The 20572-nt window shown below is 53.9% G+C and overlaps 1 protein-coding gene across 1 annotated transcript in view; it reads left to right on the top strand.

Annotated features, from left to right (window-relative positions):
• Positions 1-20220, top strand: part of CACNG3 (calcium voltage-gated channel auxiliary subunit gamma 3) — a 30277-nt gene extending 10057 nt beyond the window's left edge. The window contains exons 2-4 of the mRNA XM_054993336.1: positions 17119-17202; positions 17965-18105; positions 18810-20220. Coding sequence (XP_054849311.1) covers positions 17119-17202; positions 17965-18105; positions 18810-19324 — 740 coding nt within the window. The 3' untranslated portion in view covers positions 19325-20220. The remainder of the gene's footprint in view (positions 1-17118; positions 17203-17964; positions 18106-18809) is intronic.
• Positions 20221-20572: the final 352 nt, after the last annotated feature.

Raw genomic sequence — 20572 nt, 5'->3', positions numbered from 1 at the left:
TAAGACCCCAGCCAGGGAGCACAGACCTCCTCTCGCAAGCCACGTGGCACCTTCAGAGTGGAGCACGTGGCACTGGAAGAGGGCGTTTGGCACTAGTCATGAACCCTCCCTCCGGCTTCTCCTTTGTGGCCCAAGTTCCTCCTGAAACAAGCCTCACGAAAGCCATTCTTGGGGCAGCGAGGCCTCCCTGCCTCCCTTCCTAGCCAGGCCCAGCACCGTGGCTCTGCTCGGCTTTGGTGGCTCCCTGGATCCAGGTGGTTTCCTGACTGCTGCCCAAGTCCCTGGTCAGCCCAGCTTTACTCATGCTGTCATTGCCTGCGTGGACACACACACACACACACACACACACACACACACCAACCTGTGGGCCGGGTCTTCGTTGGGCTCACCCTGGTCTTTGACACCAGCACGGCTGGGATACATACAGCGGCAGGGGATGTGGAAGGTTCCCCTCCGCAGCATTCTGCCAGCCCAGGCGTGGCCACTGAAGTGTCAGCACGGATCCTCTTGATCTCTCTACAGCCTTTACCGCCTGCCTTCCTGCCTTGCTGGGGCCCCCAAGGTGGACAGCAGGACAGACCCCCAGCTGCTCAGTGTCCTCTCGGGGATTGCTGGTGTGGTCAATTCCACCACAAGGCTGTGTGTAGAGGGGGACCAAGAACCAGCAGACGCTGCCAAGGAACCTGGAAGACACGAGAGCAGAGTGGCTGACAGGGGTGGAGAAGGGCTGGGCGAGGGACTGGCCTCCTTGGATTGATTTCCCAGGTGTCAGCCACGGGGCCAGGCGCTGCTGCTCCCTTCGTCAACGGGCTGATCCTTTGTGCTGTCCCCAGTATGGCTGTCTCTTTCCAGCCCTTGCTCCTGGGAGGCTGTAGCCAGGTGTGCGCTCTGGGGCTCCTTATGGGAGCCAAGCGTGAGCTGTGTGGCATGGAGTGCCATCGCCGCAAAGGTCTGTACAGCTGGGCCCGTGTGGTGCTGGAAAGCAGCGGGGGAGGGGCAAGTCACGGCATTGGCCTCGAGGAGAAGTTGGGTGGTGCTGCCGTGTCCACTGGACCTTGTGGGCTTTTGATGCCCAGTGGGCTCTTCCTGGGAGAAGGGTGTGTATTGGGCAAGGTGGCATCCCTGGGGCAGCATCTGTGATGCTCTGTGTGTTGATTGGTTTCTTCTCCGTGTTGTTAATTGGGGAGAGGGGAGGGGCTGGTGCTCAGCTTTGGTGGCCGAGTAGCCGAGGCTGCCCTGGGCAGTATCTTCCAGTGCGGTTGTGTTGTCTGTACTGCTGTTTTCGTGCTTTCTGATTTCTTGTTAAGAGGGGCAAAAGAGGACCACACAGCTGTGTCACACGGGTACCTGCCTCAGTGTAGGAGGATCGTGGAATTTTCTGCCTACATATTTAATTTGAAATAAATGGCATTGAAATGCATGGGATCTTTCCAGTAAAAGCCAGCCAGCCTAGAGGAGCAACTAAGTGTGTGAGCAATGCGCTGAGATGCTCTTGGGTCAGATCTCTCCTTCGCTACAGAGCTGGTGGTTTGCAGGTTGCTGGGCAAAGAGCAGGCAGGCCTAAGACCTCTTGATGCAAGCAGGACTGTGGATTATTGCCAAGCCCTGGGGCAGTGCCCAGTACTAGAAAGGGGACAGGATCCTGTTGTGTTAGGTGTGGAGGTGGCCCTCTCATGTTGAACATGTCTGCCAACGAGCACAGTGGCTGAGATAAGGTTTCTAGAAGCTGTATCTCTGGGAGTTGGTGAGCTGGGACATCAACCAGAGGACACAGCTTGCTGCTCCCCACCCTCATCTCATATTTTGGTAGAAGCCAGGTGCGTGCCACCCACCTTCGGTGTGCTTTTCTCGTAAGTGAACAGATCTGGTGATGGCTGACCCCCGGGGCTTCCTCGGCCTACAACGGCCAGGGGAGGAGCTGTTTGCTTTTGTGTTCCTGCTCCACATTTGGTCCCTCTTGCTGTCTGGCTTCATGAATCAGGGCTCTGCAGGAGTCCACAAACCCTTTGTGTCTCCCTCGAAAGACCACTGGATCAGGCTGCAAAGAGATCTGAGTAATGTTACTACTTCCAAAACAATAATGTACCAATGACCAGGGCTTTTTTCCAGCAGGAACGCAGTGGAACCTCTGGAAAATGGTCACATGGCTGGTGGCCCCGCCCCCTGATCTCCAGACAGAGGGGGGGTTGAGATGGCCCCCCGCGCCTCCCTGGGCAGCGCAGCCAGGAAAACGTTGCTTCCTTGTGCCGGAAGTGGGGGTACTACTGAGAGGTGGGAAGTGGAAGCAAGCCCCCCCACCTCCTGGCTGAGGACTGCATGGGGGGATCTCTTCATGCGGCTTGCAGTGTGGGGAGGTGAGGGAAGTGCTTCTCTTCCCTCCAGAGAGAGGCAGGGCTAGGCAGCGTGCAAGAGGCTGGGTTCAAGTTCTCCTCAACAGGCACTGAGCCTCATTATTCCTCACGGAAACGCCACAGTTCTCTTTTCCCACCAAGGGCACCAAGAGAGCAGTGGCGTAGCGTGGGGAGGGGGAGGGGGGCAGCTGCCCTGGGTGCAAAATTTTGAGGGGGCACCATGTCCATGGCCCCTCTCCAGGAGCACTCCCGGCCTGACTCCCCTCCCTTTCACCGCTGCCCCCCGCGCTGCCACCACCAGCTCTCAGTGCCCAGCAAGCCTGGTGCCCTGGCAGCGCGGCAGTTAGCGCAGCAGGCGGCCTGCCTCCCCACTTGTCTCCCTGCCCCTAACCCCACTCCCGTAGTTCAGGCCACTCGCCTCTCCCTTTCGCAGCTGCTTGTGCCACCAGCGCCGCCAGCTCAGCGCCCAGTGGGCCGGGTGCCTCGGCAGCACAGCAGGCGGCCCACCTCCCTACTCGTCCCCCCGCCTCTCCCCGCTCCCACGGTTCGGGCTGCTTGTCTCTCCTGCCCCTCACCTCTTTGCCGGAGCCGCCTGCGCCACTGTCATCACCTCGGCACCCAGCGGTGGCGCAGGCAGCGGCAGTAAAGTGGTAAGGGGTGGTGAGGCGAGCAGCCTGAACTGGGAGAGCACTCTGGGGAGGCGGGGGGGGGCGCCTTGTGCAATGACATCACTTCTGTGACATCACAGAAGTGATGTCATCGTGCAGGGCCCGGAGCATGCATGTGCTTTGTGTGCGCGCATGAGGACAAGGATGCCATCTCTTGCCCCGGGCGCACCTAACCCATGCTACAGCACTGCAAGAGAGACTTCGAATACAGTTCAAGTGCTGATGTCTCACTTCTGAGATGACTCACTCAGAGCCGGACCAAACAAGACGTTTTTCACGAGGTGGGTTGGCGCAAGTTTACCTGGGAAATGTAGGAGGCGCCTTCCCCTCTCTGCTGCTGCTCGCTGCCCTCTCTGAATGTGTGTGTGTTTGTGGGGGGGAGTGGAGCCACGAGGCATCCCCCCCCCATCTCCTGCCTGTCGCCTCACAAATGGGAAAGGAGCTGAGGAAAAGTGACAGAATAATGACGGAAGAAAGCAAAGGGGAAGGGGAAGGAGAAAGCGGGAAGGATCTGGAGAAACAGCTGCGCCTCAGGGTGTGCGCATGGAATGAGCTGCTGAAGATGCAAACCCTTCTTCCAGGCACAAGCCTGCTGGATGTGAGGCCCCCCAAAGACCATTCCGGGATGGGCTGCTGCTGATCTCTCCCAGGGCGCCCTTGTGTGTGTGTGTGGGGGGGGCTTGTGCCTGGAAGAAGGGTTTGCATCTTCAGCAGCTCATTCCATGCGCACACCCTGAGGCACAGCTGTTTCTCCAGGTCCTTCCTGCTTTCTCCTTCCCCTTCCCCTTCACTTTCTTCTGTCATTATTCTGTCACTTTTCCTCAGCTCCTTTCCCATTTGTGGGGCGACAGGCAGGAGATGGGGGGGGGATGCCTCGTGGCTCCACTCCCCCCCACAAACACACACACATTCAGAGAGGGCAGCGAGCAGCAGCAGAGAGGGGAAGGCGCCTCCTACATTTCCCGGGTAAATTTGTGCCGACCCGCCTCATGAAAAATGTCTGGTTTGGTCCAGCTCTCAATGTCATGCTGTTGCCGGCAAGGAGTATCTCCAAGCTGGCTCTTGCCGTTTCTGTGAGTGTCCCTGACTGAATCCCATCAGGGGCTGTGGCTGCCTCTGCGGCATCCTCCCCTCTCTCGCTGCAAGGGTCTCCACTTCACTCAGGAGCCACCTTCCTCTCGAATAACTTACTAGATTTTGTGATGGGCATTGGTGGTCCAGCTCCCTCTTCTTGCAGATGAGACGTGGTGTGCTGTTCCAGTCCTGAGAGCAGAGAGCAGATGGGGAGAGGGATGCCCACAATGGCCTTGGCTTGTGCTTGCCGAGGCCCCTGGGGAGCCCTGGAATTCAGAGAGATGCAGAGAGGTGGAGCTGTTTGCACTGGGATAATAACAAACACCGCCAAGGAAGGCCGGAAATCGGGAACGGGCTGGCATTCTCATTGGAGTTTTGAAATGAAATTTATTGTGGAGTTCTTCAGATTACAGTGGGGTGGGGCAACTTTCGTCTCAACGTTATATGTCCCTTTTCTAAGATGGCAGCAGGAGAGCACTGGCCGCCTTTGGGATCACAGCAGGGGTGCCCAACACCCTTTCCGTTGTTCAGGTGGATGCTGAGAGGATGGTGGGAATACTAAGCTCAGAGGGACACTTGATCGTAGGGTTCCCTTCCTCTCCCCTTGTTTCTCACTGAACTACGTGAAACAAATAAGACTCTGAAGTGTGGACTCTCTTCTAGTGAATGTGCTCTTAAACTTTGTTGTAATCCGCCCTGACAGAACACACAAAGCCCTCTTGGAAATGTAAAGTAAACCAATAGAGTGAAGTCACAACCAAGAGTGTAAGAGGACTCAGTTCGCAACATTAATGAAAGATCTTTCAGATAGACATAGCTTACAAATATTCTTTAAAGTGACCAAGTGCAAAACAGTAATATTTTATTGGATTCTCTAAGAGTACATTAATAATCGCAGAGAGCAATAACGGTGAACGGCCAAGCAAAGAATTTACAATAACATCCAATAAACATTCACAAAGGAGTGCGTGCAGATTATCCGGACAGTCCAATAGGTGACCGGAGAAAAGAGTCAAATTCAAGAAGGTACAATGTTCTTAGTAACTCTTTCCACGGCCAGGGAAGGGTTGTGTCCGGCTGCTGCTTGAAAATAGTAGAGCGTCAGCGCAGCCTTTGACGGCGAGGTCTGTTTGTCCCCTGATGAAGCAAGCTACTGGGAAACAAGCGTCTTGATGACCAGTTCCTTGTCGGGTCTACAGCGTTTGTAAGCTTGCCATCTATGATTTTTTTCTATGAAAGAAAAGCTAAAAGAATTACTAAGAACATTGTGCCTTCTTGGATTTGACTCTTTTCTCCGGTCATCTATTGGACTGTCCAGATAAACTGCACCCACTCCTTTGTGAATGTTTATTGGATGTTATTGTAAATTCTTTGCTTGGCCGTTCACCGTTATTGCTCTCTGCGATTATTAATGTACACTTAGAGAATCTGATACAAATATTACTTATTGTTTTGCACTTGGTCACTTTAAAGAATACTTGTAAGCTATGTCTGTCTGAAAGATCTTTCATTAATGTTGTGAACTGAGTCCTGTTACACTCTTGGTTGTAATCCGCCCTGAGCCTGCTGATGTGGGGAGGGCGGAATATAAATTGAATATAAATAAATAAAATAAAATAAATAGTGCCAAAGGCTGCAATCTTCAAATATTCAAACTGTTCAAGAGATGTGTCAGGAGTTAGCAGGGGGAGACGGTCAAATATTTGACATTCAAATGTTTATCAAAGAGAATAGGAGAAAGCCTCATATTATTTTTACTAGGAAAACAAGCTCACAGCCCTCAACTCCATCTTGACTTCAAAAGGTGCCTGGACCTGCCCAAAGACTTTTTGCTCAACTTTTCAAACCATGTTAGTTTCCCTTTGGAATTCCTTTTGCTGTAAAATTCCCTTTTGGAGAGATGCCGTGGCTGTCCTCTCTGCCACATTTACCAGTCGCCTGCACTGTTGCTATCGATGGGTCAGAGCCAGCTGCGTAGCATTGCTGCAAAGAAACTAAGCTGCCATGTCTTACTTCTGCCTTGTAGTCCTCAGATGGCCTTGGCCCTGGAAAACAGGAGTGCCCAGGGGAGGGCTGGCCCTTTAGCTTCCTGGAAAAGTGCCTAGTGGGCTGCTGGCCTGGAGAACTCCTGGCGGCCAGCAGTGAACAGTGCCAAGCAGGCCCTGTGGGGCAGACAGCACAGCTGGCTGCTCAGCCTGTGCCACAGCGATGATGTCGATGGGTGGAGCTTCCCTCTGGGCTGCTTCGACATCCCAAGCCCCCCTGCTGTAGCATCGATTATACTCTGTCACATCCGTTTCATAGGAAACGCTGTCCAATCCCTTGCAGTGTGCAAAAGATGCTCTTGAGCATAGCAGTTTGTCTAGAGGGTGGTGCTGCAGGAGCTTCTGTAGTGCAAAAAAGACCAAGAGGACTCTTGAAGCAAATGTGAGTGATGCTCCCTCCAGCTGCTGCCGACATGTGCCAAGCCCCCCTGCCCCGGCCATTATCTAGCACAAGAATTTCCCCCATTCATCTCCTGGTCTTTCCTTTGATCTGGATGCTGAAAAAGGAAAGACAAAAAGCTCCTGTGGCAGGGGGTGTCTTCTTCTGTAAGGGACCATATTGCTGATTGGTACACTTGTAGTAATTATACATTTTTCCATTGGAGAAGAGAAAGAAAGAAAGAAAGAAAGAAAGAAAGAAAGAAAGAAAGAAAGAAAGAAAGAAAGAAAGAAAGAAAGAAAGAAAGAAAGAAAGAAAGAAAAAGAGTTGCAGCATGTATTGGCTTAGATCTTAGCACCAGCAGGAGGGAAACAGCCCTCCCCCTCCCCCCACACACACACCTTGTCTGTAGTTCAGCAAGAAGGTTGCACACCATCAATCCAGATTCAAGAGAAAGAGGCTCAGTGCCCCGTTCAAACTTCTTATTAAAACCCTTTGAACTGAAAGGGCTTTTTGAGCAGCTCTTGGGAATAATCTGTCAGATATGCCTCTTTGTCCTGCTGGCTGTGTATTTATTTCTCGGGGGATTCCTTGTGATTTTTCACTCTGCATGGATTGTGGGGCAAATAGGGAGGTGTATTCCTGACTAATGAAAGGGGAAGCTCATTTGTTACATTCCTAAAGATAATGAATGGGAATATCAACCAATAAATGAAATTTACTTAATGAAATAAATTCATTTGCTTAATTCCTTTTCCCTGGTGTCTGGCATTGCTGGCGTAGACCGTTCAGAGGGAAGGAGGGAGGGATTTGGGGCATACAAAACTGGCAGGGGAGCTTTCCAGTCATCGGAGTCAAAACGATCTTGCAGCACCAGAGACTTCTGCAAATAGGTTTTTCTTCCCGCTCGCTGGTGCTGGCTCAGTGCCCTGGGGAGGATTTCTTGATGTTTCAGCAGCAGTTCTTCCCAAGTCCTCTCTTCCGTTCTCTTTGAGACTGGGGGTCTTGCTAATAGTTAGCCAGAATGTGACTTTTTTCCCTGCGTTATTTCCCCCTTGGCAGTAAGGCTGCTGTGGCTGGCTGCACAGCCAGTCCGAGTCCTGTGCTCTTGTGCCTGCAGAGAGGTGGGGGGGGCAGTCCTTTGGCCGTCTCTCTCCAGGGTTCAGTGGGAGCCTTATGACTCGCCCCCATTCCTTTGCTGTGTCGGTTTATGTTGCCATCCAGGCAGGACTGAGACTGACGAAGCTGTGGAGGGCATGCAGTCCCTCTCCGCTCCTGACACTTCCCAGGTGCTGCCAAAGTCAAGGCCCTCTGCTGGCAGCCTTGCCCTGGTATGCCATTTTACTAGGGCATGCAGTTCCTGAAGCAGGTGTGTTTTCAAGGCAGGCTGGCATGGGGGGATTGAGTCAGCTCCCGAGGATTGCTCAGCGCTGCTCAGCTGCAGAAGCTTTCATGGATTGGGGCCCACTGGCTCCAATTCACTAGCTGCCAGCCAAGGAGAGGCTTCATGCAAGGGGCTCCAGACCACAGAAAGTGCCACAATAAATCGACCACAAGATGGTTTTTGTCTCCCTTTTGGAAAGAATAAGAGGCTAGAAGCAGTGGGAGAAAGGAGTGTGGGGCAGATGTGTGTGTGTGTGTGACATTTTAATGAAGACACCAAAGACCAGGCTATTCTTTGTGCATTTCCTGAACATCTACACACCCTTCTGTCAGGATGCTATTTCTCCAGTTGGGCTAGGTTTTCTGTTTTTTTTTTTTTATCAGTGCCAAACAAATGATTTACTTTGGCAAGAAAGAGGTGGGCTGTGACATCTTTGTGGGACTGTGAAGCAACAGAGTCTCTGCAAGATGAAAATGTAGTGCCCTCCCGCACACACACACACACACACACAGACCCCAGAATGCTTGTCTGTCTGTTGGGGACCACAGAAAGGCAACTCCAAAATGGCTGGCCCGGTGCAAAGTCAAAAGCGGCTTTAAAAGGGAGGCAGGAAAGACCACTGACCAGAACCCACCAAATTTAGGCATATTTCTAAAGGAATCTCATTTGGCAGAGAAAAGACAAGATAGTACTTAGAGTGAGGATAATCGTAAGATGCATCTCTCTCTCCCCTTTCAAAGTTATCTGGGTGGACATTTTTAGGAGCAACAGGAGGGATCCATCCACACAGCTGTAAAGTGAGAAAAGCTGCAATGCAACCAGCTGTGGTGGGACAGTCAGTTGCTTGTTTCCAGCACGCTCTGCAGCAACGCCTTTCCCAAGGAAAGGGTCGAAGAAACCTCTCAGCTCTGCTCTGCTCCTCTCCCCCAACCCCCCCCCACTTTTATGTCTCTGAATTTGGGCCTGTCAGGCCGTGCCCTTCGGGAAAGGGATCTGAGCAGGCTGATTGCCTTCTATTTCCAGGAGGAGAAGACAATTTCCTCTGAAGCGGTTTTAAGCCAAACTTCCTGGGAATGAAGGGCCTTGTCTTGCCCTGCTCAGCTGTTGCTGTTTGTTTCTTTGCATTGAAAAATTCACTTGGATTCTTCCATTTTGAATGCTAGTTTCCAAATCTTGAGAACTTAAAGCTGAACTGTGATGCTTAGTGTGGTGATTTCAAAATTTGGTACCAGAGCACTGTAACGTGAATGAACTTTCTGTCCGAGGTGTGTGCGTGTGTGTGATGTGTGCATGAAGACAAGCTCCGATCCCTGTGTTTGAAATGCTCAGATTTTGCTAGTAAGGCAAGTTTAAGTCGGTTTGCAACCAGGGCCTGATGGCAGAGGGAGAAGCCAAGCACTCCTGTGGGTTCCAAGTGGAATTCCAGAAGGTGGTGGGTTTTCTCCGCTTTTGGCGGAACTTGGCATTTCTCAAACTGGAGGGCTTCCAACAGAGGAGCAGTTCCAGTGATGATGACAGTCTGGAGGGGCGAGTTTGGCTGTAGGTGCAGGGGTTGTCTCTGGCAGCCTGGAATTCTCAGAAAAGGAATTCTTCATAGGGTTGCCAACCTCAAGGTGGGGCCTGGGGATCTTGCAGAATGACAACTGATTTCCAGATGACAGAGATCCGTTCCACTGGAGAAAGTGGCTGCTTTGGGTGGTGGACTGCATGGCATTATCTTTGATACTTGATGGTATTTGACAAATGATGTGAAAGGGTGTAACACGGCGTTTTGCTTTGTTTCTCCCCAAAACATTCTGTCTTCACATTGCACATTGAACTGCCAAGGACGCTCCAAGTGTCTGCCAGGGCGATGAGGCGTTCCACTCACAAACTCATGCGGAAAATAAAGGCGCAGGCGGCCAGGGCCAGGGCGGCCTGGAGGCTCACTGCCTGTGGTTTCTGGGCTAAGCGGCATTAGGAAGTTTCTGGTTCATATCTCGCATCCGCTACTGACTCCACCAGGGACCTTCGGCAAGCAATGATTTGTAATGCAGGGATGATGACTGCGCCTACGTTACTGGGTTGTTGTAAGCATGCATGCAAGGGGGGGGGGCGTTCAAGAGCTCCCTGAAGGCTGGTTCTGAGTGCAAGCCTGCATCCAGCCCCGCACAATGCAACGCTTCTGCAAGTGCCCCCCCCCCACTCCCCAGGGCATCGTTTTCAGAGCCAGGGATGCAGGGCAGCCCCTCACAGAAAGCACTTTGACTGATCTCCCCAATTACTTTTTGGCAGAAGGAAGCCAAGCTGAAGGCCTCAAGCAGCAGGTGTGCACAGTGCCCCTCATTTGCAGTCTCTCCTTCCGCTCCTCCTTCTTCCAGATTGTTTTCTGCATTTCTAAACTACCTTGTGTGGGTTGTCATTACCCCACAGTTTCCAGGATAGGAGCACGTATGATTCATTGCTGCAACATAGACTCCAACCCCCCACTCCCCACCACCAACCACCACCTTCTGCTTCTTCATTTTAGAAGTTCTCAGAGTGGAAGGAATCCTACCTGGCTCACTGGCCGCGTTCCAGTGAAACCCCTGTTCGGCCTGCCCAGCCCAGCTGCAAGAACCTGCTCTGGAGGGCTATTCCCTTGGAGGCTCCAGGCCACCGCCCAGCCCTCCTTTCCCACTGGCCACTCATCTCTCCCCATGATGGCCTCTCTTCTCTTCCGGGATGCTTGCTGTCTCCCCTTGCACACTTTTCCTGTTTCTTTAACAAGCTGGTGCCCCCAAGTTGTATTTAATTTAATTTAATTTAATTTATTGTATTTATATTCCGCCCTCCCCGCTTCCGCAGGCTCAGGGCAGATAACAGAAAGGTGGGAGGTCCTAAACACATTTAGAGGGGGAGGGGGTGCCAGACCAGCAGTCTTCACACCCTGCAATGGGTTAGCGTGACCAAACGCAGCAACCCCCCCCCCCCGGCACAGCGGTGAGCCAGCCCTCACCAGCTTGTGGGGCTAACTGCTGGTGCCTGACAGTAAGGGCAAAAACACCCACCCGCTCCTTGGTTGCTCAGCCGAGTACAGCCTCCGGCCCCTCTTCTGCCCTGCTGCATCAGGCAGTGCCCTACCACAGCCTAGCTTAGAAGGGGCCTCCTCTGAGCAGGAAACTCCATTGCCAGGACCACTCTTCACCCCAGTGTGGGCTCTGAGGTCTCAGCACTGCTGCAGGGTCCAGCACCAGGTCAGGCCAGGAAGAATCAACCCCCCTGGCTGTCAACCTCACCAGCCCTGGCTTTTGACTGCTGGCCCTGAACGCAGGCTATGGGAGCAATGCCTGTGCTTTGGGGTGACCCCTGCCTCGCCCCACCAGGGCTGTTCCCCAGGCTCCTAGAACAAAGATTTTATGGGGCCAGAGCTTGGCAGTGGGGGGCTCGTTTTGCGGGGTGCGTGGCCCTGCCTGTTCTTTCCGAGGACAGATCTTCACTTGCGAGACCAAGGTTGCAGGACTGGGGGCAGGCTGCCTTGCTGGGCCAGCCTATCTTCCAGGACAGCCTCCCTCTAGATCCTGCTCCTTGCCCTGTGGGCAAGTAGAGCCTTTGATCCGCACCGCTCCAAGAGGGGCAGGGGCAGGAGATGACCCCCGAAGCTGGAACCTCGCTCGGGCTCCCACGCTCTCTCACCCAAGAGTTCCTGCTGCTTCCCCGTCGCCGCCTGAGGTGACGTGCTGCACTGAGAGCCAGGCGGAAGGTGGCGGGATCCATTCTCCTCCCAGGGGAGAGTGCAGGTATGGCCCGCTCCCCTCCCTCCACATGCAACTGAACATAGGGAGAGATGTTCCAAAATTTCCCCCTCAGGTGCCAACGCCCCCCCTCCCCCTTCATGCCAGGGCCTGAGAAATCGAGAGGGGCAGGAGCTGGGGAGAAGTGGCTCGGCCGGCCGGCCCGTGGGAAACGGGGTGCCCCGGGAGGAACGGAAGGCGAGAGGACTTCTGCAGCATTCCTGAGTTCAGCTGCATTCGAGACAGGGAGGCCCCAGAGCTCTTCTGTGGCCCTGGGACGCTCACTTTCCCTCCAAAGCCAGCTCCAAAGCATGCAACGTGCCAACTAGCCCAGCTGCCATGATTCCCTGGTGGCACCGCTGAGGCAGGGGGTGCGCTGCTGGCCCCCTGGACAGGACGTGTCCCCTGGGCAGCCAAAATCGCACTTCTGCTGCCAAAGACTCATGTGGCTCCCCACCCCGGAGGCATCTCCGGCTCTCTGAGGCAACGTGCCAAGCACGGCCCGCATCTCCTCCTCTACTCAGACGGGGGGGGGGGGGGTAGGCAGGGGGTTCCCCATCAGTGCTGGTGGCTCACGGTCAAGCCACGTGAGATTCTGCTGCAAAGCCTTGTGGGTGTGGAGGAGCAGGCCACGGAATGCACGTGCTGAAAAATGCTTGTACCCCTAGGAGTTTGGCTGTCCTGCTGCCCCTTTTCCCTTGATGGGGTTAATCCGGTACCCCTGAAGATAGCTCAGGAGAATCAATCGTCTGTGCTGAAGTGGGGGCAGCCCTTCCGGCTTTCCTGCTCCCCAAATTCCTCCACTGGTGCTCCGCCGCCTTTCCAGCTGCTGAACCTGGCGCAGGAGCGGGTGGCAGAGGCTGGGCTGAGAAGAAGCTGCCGGGGCCTGGAGAGAGAGGAGCAGCCTCAGCTGCTCACAGCAGATTGTCAGGGACGTGGGAACAAACAAATGCTCCAGGGGGGCTTTTGATGCCATTGAGAGGATGAGCAGAATATGGCCCCCCCCCCATGAGGGGTGCAGACTTGTACCGATCTGCAAATGTTCCTGGCGGGATGCTGGTGGCCAGGAGTTAGCTGGGCCACCGAAGCTGGAGTCATTCGGCTCTGAGCCAGGCCGTGGCAAGGGTGACAATAAACCGAGCTCCACTGCCATCAGAACCCAAGTTGGCAGTACCCCAAGGATTTACCTCCCGAATTCCCCCTTGCCCAAGGGAACAGCCCTGCCAGCTCCACCTTTGGGGCTGATGGCGCGGCTTAATGGGATGATGGAGCCATGAGCCTGTCTTTGACGGCATTCCATCTGCAGCCAGCTGATTGAAAGCCCTTTGGCTGCCCCTGCCACTGGGCCTTCAGCAGCACAGAAACGGATCTTCACCCGCTTTTCCTTTCTGTGTGTCAGATCACAGGAGAGGGGCCAGTCAAGCTCTGCCCTTCTGACTTCCGTTGGGCCTTACGCAGGAGGGTGCGCCAGGAGTCAACAGGTGGCACTTTGGGGCTTGATCTCCCAACAGCTGACAGAAAAGTCATCAGCACAATTTAGCCCGAGTTCAGGGTTCTGCTTTCCTGGATGTAGAATGTGGGTGACCCTGGCACGAGATCGGATTCTGACAAACTCTGTGTAGTTATTTTGAGCACAGATGTATCCCGTTCTGCAGATGACTCCTGCTGGGGTGGGGCAAGGGATGGCCTGGCAGAGCCTCTGGATTAGGTGAAGTGCAGCCTTGCCACCCCTGCCAGGTGGACCAGGGGAGGTCCTCTTGAGGGGGTGGCGCAGGGGCACTGCTCTCCTCCAGCAGGCCTCTGGGGGCAGGGGCGGGGGACTTGCTTGCTGAGTGAGAGGCTTGATTCAGGATTTTTTTCTTTTTGCTTAAACATTATTTTATGGTCTTTCCTACAAAGTCTGAGAATATTATTTCTGGGATTCACATGACTGGGGGGTTGCCATGGGAACTATCATAGTTTTAATGAATTGAGTTTTTAAAGGCAAGATAAATGTCAGAGGATAAAATATACTGGCACTGGTGTGGAACTGGAGGGGCACCCGAGGAGTGCCCGGGATGCCAGGTTGCCTCCTCCCTCCTGCTGATGCCTGCCACCCCCACCCCCCCTTCTCCCTTCATCCCCGATCCCCCCAGGGAGCAGCAGGGCCAGCGGGGCTCCCAGCCAGGGCGTCGCCTGCGGCCCTTTCCCCAGCCTCCCCTCAGGTCATTTTCTCTGCTGTATCCCCCACTGTTAGAACTGGGGGGGGGGGCGTCTCATTTACTGCTCGCTGCCTCCCGTGCTGGTATTATAGAGACCATCGCAATAGTCAGTCAGTAAGAAGGGTGCTGCTGCATGGGGTGTCATTGGCTTAGGGCCCCCCAAGAATCAGGATGGTGCCCTTCTGAGGAGAACGTCTGAGCCACACCAGTCCACTGGGCAGTGATAGCAATGCCTGCCGGAGGGGGGCAGGGGGGGGAGGGTATCTGAGGGTGGCTCTGCCCCAGCAACCGTTGTTTTAGATTGGGGAGGGGGGGGTCTCTGTGCTGGTCCTCTTGCAGTTCTGGCACCTTGCACCCTTCCTTCTCAAGCAGCAAACCACGTGGAGTTTGCTGGTTCCTCCATCCCTGGGGATAGCACAGCCACATCTGAAAGGGGGGGGGGCTGCTAAACCCTTCCCCCTCCTATCATTTTTCACCCCCCCCCGAAACCAGCCCCCCCCATCTGCTTTTTACCTGCACAGCAGAGAGATGGGGGAAATGGCAGGGGCTATATTTTTCACCCTGCAAAGAGTTTGAGGAAGGTGATTTTGAGCAGGCTGGATTCTGCCGCCCTCTTCTGCTCCGAGCCAGCTGGCCCCAGGCTGCGTGGGTCAAGCGGAGGCGACGGAGGCGGAGGGGCTTGGGGATTGCTGCGCAGGGGCTTCAAGGATTTCAAGCACGCACTCCTGGTGCAATCCTGGGCAGAGTTATGCCGTTCTAAGCACGCTGACTTCCAGGGTCCCAAGGGTCACTCTGTAAAGGGGCACATGGGCTACTATAGCCATACGAAGGCCACGAACCCACACAGAGTGTTTCCTGTCTCCAACTGTGTAACACACTTAATTGTTTGAAGTCCTTGCCCCACATGGCTTGGGGCGGGGCCGCTTTGCCGTTGGCACAGCTGCCTGGCTCCTGCGCTGCCAGGATGTGAGCACAGGGTGGACTCTTGAGTCTGCACCCAATGCCTGGAAATACGCGGAAACGGCTCCTGGGGCTGGCCCCTCGCAGGGCTATTGTTCTGCTCGCCTACTGCTTGGCTCTTTGGAGAGCGAGGTTGTCTGTGGCCGTGGGTGCTTTTCTAAGCAGAGGGCTGGTCGGCAGGTACGCAACAGACAGGAACCTCTCCGGAGCCATACAGCTGCCAAGGCTGGGCAGGATCAGAAAAGAAAAGAGAGTTCTGCAAGTGGGGACGGGAGAAAAGGTGGCCAAGCGGCCCGGGAAAGAGCCGCCTCTGCCTGCCAGAGGGCCGAGAGAGCGGCTGCCAGTCAAGGCTGAGCCAGCTTCGTGCGTTCCTGGGGAGACCATGGAGCTGTGCTTCAGGCCGTCTGAACCCGCGCCCTCTAAGTGGCCCCAGGTGAGGCGGGGCGGGGGGGGGGGGCAGCAGAATCCCTCCACACACGACTGCGGGGGAACGAGCAGGTGCTGCCGTATCCGCCAAAGGGCCTCCCTCTGCGGCTCCCCTCTGCACTTCTCTCCCCTGCTATTTCCCCGTCTTTGGGAACACCCACCGCCCAGGTTTCCAGGCAACTCACACGGTGGAGGCCGGGGTTGCTGCTGCATCTCTGGCTCCTCTCGGAGTGGGAGGAAGGTGGCGGATTCAAATGTCTTCTTTTGTCCTCAGTGTAGGAGGCCCGCGGGAGGGGGGGGGGGGCTGGGGGGCGGTACAGTTAGCGCAGAGGCTCTTCCAGACTATTCTGTTTAGTCCCCCCAAGTCCAGGGGGCACGGGCAGAGCCAGGGGGCAGGTTTTAGGGTTGGTCCCCCCTAACTAGAGAAGCCTCCCCTCCCTCGCGGGCTTTGGATTTCCTGCGCTGAGCAGAGAGTTGGACTAGAGGACCCCTAAGCCCACTTGAACTCTGTTATCCTCTGATTCAAATATTTTAAACGGCTTTATCCTTTGGAGAAAGTGATTCACATCCTGCATGGAAACTTTAAGGCTCTGGATCGAGACAAGGGGCAATGTTTGCGCCATAAGTCAGTTTAGAGCAGGACCAGAAAGCCTGCCCCGAGGGCTGCTGCTGCGGCGGAGGAGGACGCCTGGTGCCGACTGGACTGTTCTGTGTGGTTTTGCTCTCTTTCCCTGCGGAGAGATTAGGAGGGCATGACTAGGAAGAGTTAAAGCGGCAGCCGCCGAATCAAGGCTAGGGGAACATTTCTGGAAATGAATGAGCAACGTGAATTCAAGGGGACTGAGCTGAGCGCCAGACAGAGGATGCTGAGCTAGCTGGGTCACTGGGAAGAGGGGAGCAGGCTGAACAGAAAGGGTGTCGTTGCCTGCAGTTCTGAGAAAGCTTTCTGGTCTCCACGTGCTCCAGCAGCTACCGCTATCACAGAGACAACACACACCAAAGGACATGCATTTGGAAAAGAAGGAATCAATCAAAACCAAGTCAGGCCCATTTCTTAGTATCATTAATGCACTTGATTCAAATAAAATTATTTCTGACATTTATGAATGGTCAGAAAGCTTCTAATCTGACAGCTATTCTGGTGCCTCAGTGTCTGGTTGAATTTTCCTGGGAAGCAGCAGGGATAGTGGGACGGAGGTGGCATGCAACCAGAAATGTTAGCTGACATTCCTACCAAACAGGTCTCTGAATAAGGATAATAATTTAAAAAAAAATCAGAACAAGAAACTGAAATTCAAGTGGATTCTGGGGAAAGCTTTAGCCCAGCTTCCTTACAATTGTCTTACAATTGTTGGCCTGCCGAGACCACTACTCCTCACTGCTACCCCACTGGAACATTTGTAAGTTCTTACCTTAAGAGGCACATCTAGTGAATCTCCATTCCTCCCAGCCCACATTCTTGGGGGTCACTGGTGGGACTATAGATGATCACAAGGGGATGACTGCCCCCCCCAATTGGTAAGTATATCTAAACATTATAATGGTTGTGCAGAGAACTTGCCAAGGAGATTCTTAATTCGATAGCACCCCTCTGACCAGAAGAAGTTTGTGCTTCGTTCAGAAACACAAAGACGTTAAGGTTTTCATGATGGGGAAAAGCCCACGCCAGTCCCCCAGCACCATCTCAGCCATCAACGGAGACCACGGAGTGCTTGGCAGGGAGCATGTGTGTGTTTGGGTGTTACATTAAGGTCCCATTTTTGCCTCCCTTCCCCTTCTTTCATATCATTAAGAAAGGGCCGGCGGGACAGGGGGAGGTCAAAAGGCTTGGTTTAGACTCCTTCATATGCCTTTCTTGTGTTTTTTTTTTCCCTTCAGGGACCTTCCGGGGAATCTGTAAGCAAATTAACCATTTTCCGGAGGATGCTGACTATGAACAGGATGCAGCAGAGTATCTTCTGCGTACGTGCCTTCTGCCTGGGCAGCTGTCATTCCGTGTTGGGAACTGTGTGTGAGAGAGAGAGGGTGGGGGGCACCCCTCCCTCAGGGCACCAAGCTGGGAGAGTCTCTTGGATGTTGGAAGACATGAGAGGTCCTGCCTGGAGCCCTTTTTCAAAACAGATCTGTTACAGGACTTCCTTGAGCATTACGGTTCCATTTCAAGGCAGCCTCTCTGCCTTCCTCCTTACCTCTCCAACAGTGGATTTCATTCCCGCATTTCATGTCTTCCATGCTCCCACCACCACTACCAAATCCAGCCACTGCAGTGGGAAACACTGAGGGCCTGGAGTTCAAACCTCTCAATGTGCTCAATCCTCTGAAACTCCCAGGGCTTCCCTGATCCAACCTGCCTAGTGAACCACAGGGGAATGAACAGCAAACGAACCAGTCATGCTGACAGTTGGAAGGACCTCTTTCTCTGTCCACACAAACATACACCCCAGCTCCAACTGTGGCCTAGGGGCTAGAGTGGTGGACTAGGGCTGGAGAGCCAGGTGCAACTATCCCCATTTAGCCATGAAATTCCCTGGGTGAGTTTTGGCCAGTCAGGAGCTCTTAGCCTAGCCTCCTGCACAGGGCTATTGTGGGATAAAATGAAGGAGGAGAGCCTCAGCGCCTTAGAAGAAGGGTGGGATGCAAAGGTGAGAGAGATTTTGCTCTGGGGCTTCGTGGGGAGCCTACTGTGGATGCTGACTGGGCAGGTTCCTCCTCCTCCACTTCCAGGTGCCGTGAGAGCTTCCAGCATCTTCCCCATCCTGAGCGTGGGTCTTCTGTTCTTCGGGGGTCTGTGCGTGGCAGCCAGCGAGTTTTACAAGAGCAAACTCAACGTCATCCTGAGCGCAGGGATCTTTTTCGTGTCGGCTGGTGAGTTCCAAGCCAACTCCTCTGGAAGCTGCAAATACCTCTTAGGCTAAGCGTGAAATCCGCTTCAAGCCGGCTGCACTGGGCCTCCAAGTTGAAAGGTTCTCTAACCCCAGAGGGGGAACAAACCTCAGCTTGTGTCCTCAATTTTGAGGCTTGTTCAGACTTTGGAGACCTGATTGATCTGGCTGACATTTTATTCCCCTTCTTTGTTTTCAAGTATCCAGCATGAGGAAGAGTTCTGAAGAGCTGGAATGCTTGCACTTCGTTTTGTGACATTTTTGGTTAGCTTTAATAAAGAACATTGTGTAGTTTTCTATCCTGATCCTAAGTAGATCTAGGGGTGGATCTGGGAAATCCAGTGCCCAGTGTGTGTGTACATGTTTCAACCCAAACATATGCCAGATCACGGCTATTTTGAATGGGACCAGGGACCAGGTGGGAAACTGGGCAGGTTGTGGGAGGCAGTTGACAGAACCACTGAAAAAAAGGTTCAAAGCACCTTAGAAAACGATCCATCCAGCTTCCTCGGTGCAAAAGTAGCGATAGATTCCTTATTGCATCAGGAATGGGAGCATAGTTGGGCGTGATGGGCCTGCGCAGTGTGCCTTTGGCACCTCGCACAGCCCCATCACTCTCGCCTCGATTTGAGCTGTTAGGTGGCTCATGAATGATTCCTTACTGTTTGTTCTGTTTCTTTCCTTCAGGACTAAGCAACATAATTGGGATTATAGTTTACATCTCGGCAAATGCCGGGGATCCTGGGCAGAGCGATTCCAAGAAGAGCTATTCCTACGGCTGGTCCTTCTACTTTGGGGCCTTATCATTCATCATCGCCGAAATGGTAGGGGTCATTGCTGTCCACATGTACATTGAAAAGCATCGCCAAATCCGAGCCAAGTCTCATTCGGTGGCACTGCTGAAGAAGTCCACCTTTGCACGTTTGCCCACCTATCGGTACCGGTTCCGAAGGAGATCCAGCTCCCGTTCCACAGAACCCCGGTCAAGGGATTTGTCTCCCATTGGCAAAGGCTTCAACACCATCCCGTCCACTGACATCTCCATGTTTACCTTGTCAAGAGATCCCTCCAAGGTGACTATCGGAACACTGCTCAACTCAGAGAGGGATCATGGGTTTTTACAGATTCACAACTCCCTCCCCAAAGAGTTCAAAGAGTCACTGCACAACAACCCTGCCAACAGACGAACCACTCCAGTCTGAGGCCAGACGTGTCCCTGGGTGGCCAAGGGTTCTGGGTACCGTGTACAGAGGTCTGTGGTTGAGACTGCATGACGCGATTCCCCTTCCCCCTAGTGATGGTGTAACCAATCTAACTGTTGTTGTTGTTCAAGAAGAAGCCTCAGTGGGCTCCCTGCCCCGGGGGCGGCTGGTGTTTTTGGAACCCTAGATTGCCACGTGCTAGCCTGAGCCACTGGGGCTTGGGACGGACAACGTGCGGGTCTCCCGCGTTCTGCACCCCTGAGTCAAGGACGGACATTGAACTTGGCTGCCTACACAGTAAAAGGTGTGCCCAGTGGACTCGCGAGAGGGTGACTTCTTGGCAGTTCCGCCAAGGAGCTAGAACTGGCTGTGTCCACACAACTTTCTGCACTGCCCGGAGATGCCGTTTGTGTGGTGTGTTAACCCAAAAGTAGTGCACCTGGGAAATCTTTGAGCAGGAAACGGTGAACTTGAGAGCATGTAAGGAGGCTGTGCCCTGGCTGTATGGAACAGTGTCGAGGCTCAGGAGGGTCTCTGTTCATGTCTGCATGCGTTCAATAGCGTGGGATCCAGTTTCTTTCCACAGGACTGGAAGACACGCCCCTTAGACGTGGCTACTGTTTATGGAAGGGCTCTTCCAATTTCACACTGAGGACTCAGGCAGAAGCCCCTTTCCTCCATTTCCACCAAGGTGCTGGTAACTGCCACCTGCCCACGGGCCAACTTTTAAGTAGTCCCTGAAAGGAGCCCAGGTGCCCACCAGGGGACGTCCAGCTGCACCGGAGGAGTCTGGCCTGACAACCCTAAACATCGAGCCTGTACGGACGGGGGATCTCCCGAGTATTGGAAAGGGCGAAGGAAAGCACGTCTCCCAATAAAACACACTTGGATCGGCACCACGGCTGAGCAGTCTTTTGTTGGCAAGAAAAGGCCCTGAGGGGGAGCACACAAATGGGGGGGAGGGAGGGAGGGAGGGGGGCCAGGCCTCCTTTTAGAATGGGTGTTGGGCGTTGTGAATGTGAATCTCAGAGAAGGGCGCCCGTTTTGCCACAAAATTGGAACAACCTCTCTCTGAAGGAGGGAAGTGCAAACTGCAAGGAGACCCTCATCTGCTTCCTCTGGCTGGGCACCCCCACCCAGCCTCTCCATGCCCTTGAGAATTTTTTACAATGCAAAACTGATCAATATTTTGCTAGCCCCGGGCCTGTGTTCCTCCTGGTGAACCAAGGAACAGGCAAAACAACTCTT

Source organism: Eublepharis macularius, chromosome 12 (genome assembly GCF_028583425.1).
Source record: "Eublepharis macularius isolate TG4126 chromosome 12, MPM_Emac_v1.0, whole genome shotgun sequence".
Taxonomy (NCBI): domain Eukaryota; kingdom Metazoa; phylum Chordata; class Lepidosauria; order Squamata; family Eublepharidae; genus Eublepharis; species Eublepharis macularius.
Note: the sequence above shows the minus strand (reverse complement) of the source record. Positions and strands in the feature narration are given on the sequence as shown.